General features: G+C 36.6%; 1 protein-coding gene across 11 annotated transcripts in view; it reads right to left on the bottom strand.

Moving 5' to 3' along the window:
• Positions 1-304: 304 nt before the first annotated feature.
• Positions 305-10,431, bottom strand: part of sh3glb2b (SH3-domain GRB2-like endophilin B2b) — a 37,032-nt gene continuing 26,905 nt past the window's right edge. For 4 of the 11 annotated variants that reach the window (XM_027137797.2, XM_027137803.2, XM_027137798.2 and 1 more), the window contains 6 exons: positions 6,257-6,280; positions 5,899-5,988; positions 5,135-5,235; positions 4,022-4,036; positions 3,326-3,554; positions 305-2,092 (listed from right to left, as the gene is read on the bottom strand). In XM_027137797.2, coding sequence (XP_026993598.1) covers positions 1,985-2,092; positions 3,326-3,554; positions 4,022-4,036; positions 5,135-5,235; positions 5,899-5,988; positions 6,257-6,280 — 567 coding nt within the window. In that variant the 3' untranslated portion in view covers positions 305-1,984. The remainder of the gene's footprint in view (positions 2,093-3,325; positions 3,555-4,021; positions 4,037-5,134; positions 5,236-5,898; positions 5,989-6,256; positions 6,281-10,431) is intronic. The other 7 variants (XM_027137801.2, XM_027137804.2, XM_027137805.2 and 4 more) reach the window with 3 other exon arrangements.

Genomic DNA, 10,431 nt, shown 5'->3' with positions numbered 1-10,431 from the left:
TTGCTTCATTGTTTTGTGTTTTTTTTAAACAAGCATCGATTATACAGATGAAGAAAGAAAGAAAGAAAGAAAGAAAGAAAGAAAGAAAGAAAGAAAGAAAGAAAGAAAGAAAGAAAGAAAGAAAGAAAGAAAGAAAGAAAGAAAGAGTAAAACGCCAGAGTAACATGTTCACAGGGAAGTCATTGGAGACCGGAAATTAAATATCACATTAATTATAATTGGACCCGTTTTGAGAAACATTTACAAACTTTAGTCCCACAAACCACACAAATGTGTATCTTTGTCAAAGTTGAGTCACACTGAATTAAAACAAAGACACTTTATTAGATAGTCAACGTCAAAACCGGTTTTGTTTCTGCCACTGTAAAACTACTTTCAGGCAATGAAATAAAACAACGCAAACACACACAAACACTATCAGTTTCATCACATGACATAAGCTATTGTTAGCGTTCTTTAAATAGGTTTGTTTAGTTGGATGGTTGACGACAGAAATAAGAAATAAATAAAAAACAAACAAACATGATTTAAGGTTACACAGGCAGAATATTTCAACAGAATGTTTAAATTAGACATCAAATTTGAAGAGTTAACCTTTAGACTTTGTAGAATTGACATTTATTTGTGTCCAAGCAGATTATGTCTACACGCAGATTATATTTTGTCATCAGTGAGGTTTAGCCTAAAGGTATGTAACTAAATATCCAAGTTATGTGACACTGGTAATTTCAGCTAATGATGGATATGATACGGAATAGAAATAAAAAAAATTTGTCCAATTGTCACTCTATTAGCATTTTCCTTTGTGACTTAGTCTTAAACTGAAATATTCCCAATAAAAAAATGAAATACAAAAAAAAAAAGAAATAAAAAATTGGGAGGAAGAACCACAGACAAATTGACAAATTCTTGAATCTCATTAGTCACAAAGATTCAATCATTCATTCTAAATTCTCCTCAGAATCAAATTTTAAATATGTTATTTAATAAACAAAAACATTGATGTAAGGAGTCTCCAGTGCCAGTGCTTTGTAACTGACAGAAGTTAAAGGATGTTACATTGCAGTTTCTAAGTATCAACCGATCTATGGATCAACCGAAGTATCTTCAAATAAAAAAATGGGCAACTGTTTAAATCTGATCTAGATTGTTTTGTAGACTTAAGGCAGTTATAAACTGATTAAAATGATAGAGTATCAAACTTGAAACAGGAAAAATAAGCAGTTGTCAGATGGTATAAATACATGTATAACTGATGCCAGTGGTATAGAGAGGTATTATTCGAGCATGCTGTAAGAGGAAAATAATCATCTTCATGGTCATCGATTATTTTCATTTTACAGCACATTCCATAGTGTTTTTATTTCTTTCATAAATATTATTAACGGAGTGTTGTGAAGTGTGATTCATCATATAATTTCTATATAACGCATCCAAACAAATTCTCAAAATAATATACTATATCTTTTTCTAATTTGACTTAACTAAACCTCTGTAGTAAACACAAGCAACGAAAAACAAGATAGTTGGAGAACTCATTACGGTGTCGATAATAATCACAAGGATATCTCTGATGGGGATCGAGACACAGGTGTCATGTGAAGCAGAACAGAAGTAGGATGTTTCTGCATCGTATTTACATTCTATATCTAGATTCTTGCTGTATCTTGGAAGCTGACATCATTAAACATATCCTTTTGAAATTCCTCATAGTAAGCTGACTTCTTAAACCTTTATAAAATGATGGGGTAGGAATTGAAGCTGAACCTAGCTAACACAAAATATCCATGTCCAAGTCACAGAATGGTCAGGTCTGGTAGATCTGAATAGTTTTGCTCATGCAAATTTTCCATTATAATCCCACAAACTAACCCCAACAAACCGGACTACAGCAGGAATACATTGAAACTGCGTCTGTAAGGAAGCTTTTACATCACCCCGTGTGCAACTAGCTGTCTGTGCATGTGTGTTTGTGTTTACGCATTTAGCTCAACAGCTCCAGGTATGTGACCGGCACTTTGCCTTTCTGATTCCCCCGCTCTCCGATCAGCCAGTCTGGATCCATGCCTGGGACGGTATAGACTGTAATAAGCTGAAAAGACAGAAAACAGAGTCAAGAAGCTTTTATTGTCATTTCAACCATATATAGCTGTGAACAGTACACAGTGAAATGAGACAACGTTTCTCCAGGACCTGGTGCTACATAAAACAAAGACAGAGCTATAAGGACTTAGTAAGTTAGTCCTAGATACATAAAGTGCATCTGTGCAACTTGGTGCAAACAGTGCAAGAGCATAACACCCTTACTGGCATTTTTTTTCCAGAAAAGTCATTCCAAAGTTATACAAATAATGAATAAAGTGAAGCTGGCACAAAGCTGTTTTGTTTTCATGTTGGAAATATCTGTAAAATGAACTCCATTAAGAAAGGAAGTGACCTTGGCCCTAATTGGGTCAATTCCAAATTCACGTTGACTGCCGGTTCCAATAATATTTTCATATAAACTTCACAGGCTTAGATGTTCGCTCTTGGGATATCGCACGAACGAGAGTCAGACAGATTTTTGGACAAACTCTAGGTGAAAGTAAAGATATAATCATTACACTGTGACAGCATGAGAAAGAAAAGATTAAGAGATAAAAAGGAAGCCGTCCTCTTCTATGACACAGAAATGAGAAGGCAGTGAGGAATATTAATCCAAATAGTACTAAGCGAGTTACTGTTTTTACTGTGACTAAGAGCCCTGGAATAATAACAGCAGAAGTTCCTTATCTATAAATCTACAAAGATCCAAGTGAGATTATTGACTGACGCAAAGAGAAATGTTTTTTTTGAAGGCTTCCAATTATCCATGTAGAACCATCTAAAGCATAATAAGATATGAAAAGATTACAGACTGGTGATGACAATGATCAGATTTGATGACAAGCTGTAATTACTGTGTTCTTCCTTATCTGATGAGTATATCTGCTTTCTCCACCTTGTTTGCGTCAAGAAGTTCTTCTGAGAAGCGCAGTTTCGGCCATATAACTTTAGGAGGGACGATTTAATGTTATCTTTTGTGTTTTGTCTTGTAGGGTTTGGTATTGTTTGTTTGTCTCCAGGTTGCACAGATGCACTTTATTTGGCTAGGACTAACTTACTCAAGTCCTTAGCTCTGTGTTGTTCTATGTACAGTCGCACCATGGTCCAGGAGAAACGTTGTCTCGTTGCACCATGTAATGCTTCAGTTATATATGGTTAAAATGACAATAAAAGCTTCTTGACCTGACTTAACATTGTGAAATTTAGTAACACAAACTCAGGCTACACACACTGAGCTCACCTCATCGGCAAGCAGCGAGAGTTCGCTTGTATCTGCAGCGTCGTAGTCATACAGCACTTTGGCCTTGCGTGTACCAGTGGCTGGAGGCTGCACCTCCTCGATTTTCAGTGTGTCCAGAGAGCTAGAGGAGGCAGCCGGGTTGGAGACCCCGGGCACAGCAACACTGGAGAGAGTAGAGGAAGTGGAAATCGCTGATGCAGAGGGGTTCGCAGCGAACGCATTGGGAAACCTTGCCAAGAAATATAAAATTGCAATATTATACAGTACACCAGTGTGACCAGACACTTCTATATTTACTATTTCAGTCATGTTATGAGAACGAAGCCGTATCAATGATCACATGACTGTCGTTTTTAATCATCACCCTTTCTGATAAAGCTTTGCAGGTTCAGCTCGGTTTTCCTGTTAAGCACATTGTTTAAAACTTCTTAAACAGATATTTTAGCAGGAGCACTTCATTGTAAGCGGAACACAGCAGTAACGAACGTAAACAGTGCTCAAATAAATGTTCCATGATTGCTCAATACTAGGTACTGTAGGTCAGTTATTTTAGCCCAAGCATCGAGTTTGCAAGATCTAAAAGCATCTGGAAAATCATTTACTGGTGTGCATCGTTTCAAGCCAAGTACTTCAGAGATATTTAAATATTCCAAGAGTTATTCTAGTGCTGCATGTTGGAGAAAGGAAATGACTTACGTATCTCCATTTGTACTGAAAGCCCAAAGGAAAGAATAGAGAGGAAATCATTTCAGTCAAAGTTCTATAAATAAAGTTCTCGCATCCGTGGATATTTGGTGTCAATTATACAGATAAACAAAGTACAGTCCCTGGCTTAGGGATATTCTTTAAAGTAACATAGATGGATTTCTATGCAGAGTGCAATGGAATGAAAGAAAACATCCATGTTGAGGTTTCTTGCTACTGAAGGCCATTCAAAAGCAGGAAAATGTAAACGCTGAGGGTTTCAAATGTCCTTAAATCCACAACAGAGATTAAATATTCGTAGAAAATACTATTTGGATTACACTGAGCAGTTCCCAGGTGAATACTTTCCAGATGTGTGCTAAAATATAACCAACTGATGTAAAAATAAAATATTCACGCAAAATACTTGTGTAATATTTAGTCTGATGATGATGATTATTATTATTTATTTTTTATTGTTATTATTACTATTATTGTTTTTATTAATACTACTACTACTACTACTACTACTACTACTACTAATAATAATAATAATATTAATATTTATGCAAATAAATTTCTGATCATTTATCACTAATCATTTCATTTTATTGAACTTTTTTTTTTTTATCCGAACAAACATTTGTCCATTTAATTGTTTTGTTATAAACATTAACTTGTTCTAAACGTATGCAAAAGGTTCTGCGTGACTAATACATATAAATAAATGAAAGTATCTACTTTGGTGTTCAAGGAAGGTGTTCAATGATCTCTAACATTTTCCATATCCTCTAAACAACTTTCAGATGCTCACAGCTGTTATATTCCCAAATTCCCACATCGAACTTCCATAGCTATAAAAAGATCTGAGCAAATTTCCTGACTTTTCTGGCCTTCTGTAGATCAGAGCTTTGACAGTAAGGGTTGGGGTTGTTTTTCCACTTTAAAACATGGACTTTATAACAACCGATTTTATGTTTTGGGTAAAACGTATAGTTATAGATAGTACTTAAATATTTATAGATAGCAAGAAGAATGCAGTGTATTGAACATAAATGCTCTTTAGTCTAACTGTGACAATGAAAGTTAATGTACTAACATGTTTGCACTTGTGTTGTGACTCACCTACTGAGCTCCTTCTGAAGGTCCTGCATGTGTTTGTGACACTGGGCATAGTAAGCTGCCTGGGCTTCCACAAATTCATGCAGGCAACGCAGATGATTTACCTGACAGAAATAAGGGAACTTTTATTCCAATCTGTTGTCTCTTAACACCTTTTGAAATTATTCGGCACAAAAATATTTGCTAAAATCTGAACAATAAATCAGTTGCACAAAGCAGTCAGGGAGAATTCTTGGGAGTTACACTACAAATAATGCTATAAATATTAAGTTCAATTTGGCTAAACTTGGATTAATGCTATGCTATGCATCATGTACCCTAGCCTATATGTAGGATTACATTAAAATCCTGTATCTCATAAGAATTTCAATTATATATTACATTGTCTATATATGTATCTATCCATATTATAGACAAAAAAAAAACCCTTATAATCCATGCATCATCATATTCAAAAATCGTTATATATTTAATAGAAAGAATTTCATAGATCGCTCAGTCAATCTATATGGGAATACAGACATGGGCAATATAGACATAATTAAATTAGGAACCGTGAACATTTTTGCTTGCGAGGCATCTGCGTCACAACCTATGTAAAACCAGCTGTTATAGGAAAAATAATGGGGGGGGGGAATCAATCCATTATAAAATGAATATTCATGCAAATATTGACAAAAGATGGGAGCAGCTTTTATTATCTGGTCTACACGCGGTGTGTTATTGTGGAACCATAGAGATACTTGCGATGATAAGATCTGACTCACATGTGTACTGCTGATGCCTTCTAGGAGAAGTCGGGTTACTTCTGCTTGTCTGTCAAACTCAGTCTGAGCCACACGCAATTCCTGTTCTGCCTAAAACACACACACACACACACACACACACACACACACACACACACACACACACACAAACACACTCATATATATACACAGTAGGTCATACTCATTCATACACAAAGTTCAAAGCAAGTAGCCTACAATAAAACAGCCTGTACATCCAAAGAAGAATGTCTATATTAATGATTACATTGGTGGTGGTGGTGGAACAGGAGGGTGGCAGTAACGTTAATGTTGTCTAAGCAATTTTAATAACCCCTGTTAGAAAGTTGTGTATACTTACTTTGTCCACCTCTTCACTCCACAGCTGATTTCATGCAGCACAACAGACAAGAGAGGAGGCATTAGCTATTTACTCACGCAGTGATGACATTAAATTAGATTGAGTCGCAACGAGCCTGGCTTTACTCTCTAAAGCCACAGTTTATATTATTAATCATTGAGCAGGGGTGTGTGTGTGTGTGTGGATGAGGCCAGGGCTGGCCATCAGAATCTATAAAGAAATTTCTGAATATTAGATTAAAAATCCAAAGACATTTACAGCATTTAGCAGACGCCCTTATCCAGATCGACTTACATTTTTATACAACTGAGCAATTGAGGGTTAAGGGCCTTGCTCAGGGGCCCAGCAGTGGCAGCTTGGTGGACGTAGGACTCGAACTCATAACCTTCTGATTTGTAGCCCAACACCTTATCCACTAGGCTGCCACATACCCATATTGCCACTGACTCATGATAGGTAAATACTCTAGTATTAACATGTGCCTTGATTTATTCATGTGTTATTACAGTGTATGTATGCTGGGAGTTTTTACACTAGGAAGCATTGAGTCACAAGGGGACATGTGACAGTGTAAAGGAATTATATGGAAAAGACGATTTCGTTGCGTTGGATTTACTTAAGAACCTGATATTTATTACCAAATGAAACAAATTAAACTCCTACCATTGAAAACCCCATAATTACAGTGAGCTTCCTCATGACTCCTGTTCACTGGAGCATGTTGAGGTCTAAGAGTTTTTTTTTATACTGTGGTTCAATATTTACTCGGTTTTACTCGAGACTATAATGCGCACACAGCAAACCAAACTACAGGGTGCTCTACATGTTGCCACATAATCTGGAAATTAACACTTTTCAGCAAAATGTCACTATTATTATATTAACAAAACATTCTCTACATCATTTCATTTCTTGTGCTTGCCATGTGTTCTGTTAAAAGTCCATCGCAACCTTGCAACAGTTTTCTGATCCAGCAAAAAAAGTATATGTAATATAAGCTAGAGTAAAAGCTAAAGTATGGAATGGAAAAAAAAAATAACTTCCCCTTTTTATGGAGACTTTTGGGACATGCTGTATTGTAAAACTACATGAACGTCACAGTAAATGAAAAAGTAATTAACTAATTAAAAAACCTTCTATGAATATACTGATTATTTACACAGAGTACACAACATACTCATTTACGTATCTGAGTATCTGTGTCTGAAATGTTAGGGACCGTTGCTAAAGTGTTGAAAAAAAAGTGTAAAATATAAAATTCAATATGACCGACTGCTTGATTTCAGTACGATCTTGTTGCCTACAAATGTGTGGCTTTTTTTTTTCTGGAGGCCTAATGAAATGCAAAGCCTATTTTGTGTGTGTGTGTGTGTGTGTGTGTGTGTGTGTGTGTGTGTGTGTGTGTGTGTGTGTGTGTGTGTGTGGGGTGTGTGTGTTTTGGGTGTGTGTGTTTTGGGTGTGTGTGTGGGGTGTGTCTGTTTTGGGTGTGTGTGTGTGTGTGTGTGTGGGGTGTGTGTGTTTTGGGTGTGTGTGTGTGTGTGTGTGTGTGTGTGTGTGTGTGTTTTGGGTGTGTGTGTGTTAGTGGACATTTTGTGTGCACATTTGTGTGTCTGTATGCATTCATTGCACTGAAAAGGGCAAAACTGTGACCTACTGCCCCACTAAATGGGGCCGAGTCAAATTGACTCGGGATGACTTGAGGAGGAAAGTATTTATTTTACGAACACATAGTTCAATGAAAATAGACTAAATTAATTTTACTTGCAAAGTTCATAATTTGGAACAATTCTGGTAAATGTCAGGCAAATATATGGAAGGAAACCCAAGTTATTACCCATTAAACTTTCCAGATGAGTCAAATAGACCCCAGGTCTATTTGACTCATCTGGAAAGTTTAATGGGTAATAACTTGGGTTTCCTTCCATATATTTGCCTGAAATTTAAGTAGGGGAGAGTGGGGTAAGATGAGCCAGATTTTACTTATGTGGATCTCCAGGCAAGTGAAATTTAGACAGAAGTAAAACGAAGACATCTAATGTTAATTTGGGATGTTGCCTATCAACTGAAAATATAAGAATGCACCTATGACAGATCCATGAAAATATGACCTCAGAAAAAAAAGTGTTCATGTGACTCAACTTACCCCAGACTAGGGGTAAGTTGATCCCAGTCAGTGGGTAAATTGAGCCATTTGGGGGTAAATTGACCATCCTATTTTATGCAAGTATAATACAAAAAAAAAAAAAAACTAAAAAAGTTATTTAACAATACACTTACCTTTCCAAACAATGTCATTTATTAAAGCTACCTCAAACAACACAAAACAAACCAGTTAAAGTTGAAGTCCAACCTTTCAAGGTTTAGGAAGCTTCTTCAGCACATCATTCAGTGGGACAGACCCTACATAGAGGTGGAGATTGAAGCCATGGGTTGATCTTCTACAGAAGTAGACAGCACATCAGGGTTTGGTCTGTCTGACACCATGGATGATTCAAACTCTACATCAGAGAAAATATCTCTGTTGTAAGGAAAAATCCCTGTGGACCTGAATCCAGCACAGATATTCCATGGTGTCATTGCTGACATGAAAGCCTCGTTCACACATACAGGGATGTGGTACAGTATATGCTGGCTGTAATTGGTCTTGAATGGACCATAGACACTCTTGTCCAGAAGCTGCAGGCGATGAGATGTGTGGGGTGGAACTGTGAGCATAATAATCCCCTTTCTCTTTGCTTAAATCAAGTAGTAGCACTATGAGATGGTCAGAGGAGCACTTAGTATGCTGAACCAGATGTTCAAAGAACTCTGCAAAGGTTTCTTCATTGATCCAACCACTGGTTCAATTTACCCCACATCATCTGGCTCACTTTGCCCCATAGTCACCATTTTGGAAAAATGGCCTAGCTTAGCAATTCAGGCTAACTTTTAGCTTGATGATTCACATGGTTTTATATGTTGACAAATCATCAACATGTACCATACACAACTTTAGACCTAGTTAAATTTGCTTTGGCACAACAGCGAGTGTACCTGAAATGCAGAAAATCAACTTTAACAAGCAAATAAGTGTTTTTGTGAAAAAAAAAAACTTATCTCTTGTCCCATGTGCTTCTCCTCTTCACAAAAAATTACAAATGATGGAGTCCTTCAGAATGTATGGTCACATTACACCAAATTTGCATAGTTGCCCAGAAACAGGGGGTGGGCCAACTTACCCACTGGGTCATCTTACCCCTCTCTCCCCTACTTCTGTTTTTATCTAGATTACCAAGAGCAATATTTTCGTAGAAACACAATTTTTTTTTTTCACACAAATGGTGATATCAAACCCATTTCTGCTCTCTGAGATGCTCCACCTGCTTGCTCCTAAGCATCTAAAATTTGAATGTTATTTTCAACCACTACAATTCTGTGTAATCCCCCACCCCCCCAAAAAAAGCTCATTGTTTATACTCATTGAAAATGTCTGATCAGTTTTTAAGCCAGTGCACTTGGACAACACATCGTTCCTACTGTACATATCGGAGCATAGTTAAACAATAAAGATGACCAGAGTAGAATGAGGCTATGAAGATGTCTAAGTTGAAAAATTAGCAGAAACAAACTTAGCGGTGCTAAAACGAGTCTATATCAGACCATTAAACCAGCAACTTGCTGCTGCACATACAGCACTGCATTAATGTGTACTGAACTGATACACTGAATAAACACAGAATATGCATGGCAGCCATCTTGATCTTCCTGACCAGCTGAGAAAGGCTACGTTCCAGTACAACTGACGTTATGAAATCTAGCAAATTGCTAGTAAATTCTGCTTGATAATAAAGCAACAAGACAACAGGACTATAGACATTAGAACCAGAACACTGTAATCCAGATAAAAATTACTACATGTATACGAGTGCAATTACATGCAAAATATTTACAGAATATAGCATTAGATTTGAATGCTATACTACTTTCAATTGTGTTTATATGTAGCTGAAAACCAGGGCATAAATTAAACCCAATTTAAAGTTGTTTGTTGTTGTTGTAGGTTTTTCTTTTTGCGATGAATTTAATTTTATTCCATGTCTCGAAATCCCGTCTCTCAAAAACTCTGCGTCAGACGGTGGAAAAGTTTACAAACAGCACTCTTCATCATTACATCACACAGCTAAGACAAACAAAAT

Source organism: Tachysurus fulvidraco, chromosome 26 (genome assembly GCF_022655615.1).
Source record: "Tachysurus fulvidraco isolate hzauxx_2018 chromosome 26, HZAU_PFXX_2.0, whole genome shotgun sequence".
Taxonomy (NCBI): Eukaryota; Metazoa; Chordata; class Actinopteri; order Siluriformes; family Bagridae; genus Tachysurus; species Tachysurus fulvidraco.
The sequence above is the reverse complement of the archived record's forward strand: the minus strand, read 5'-3'. Positions and strand labels throughout refer to the sequence as shown.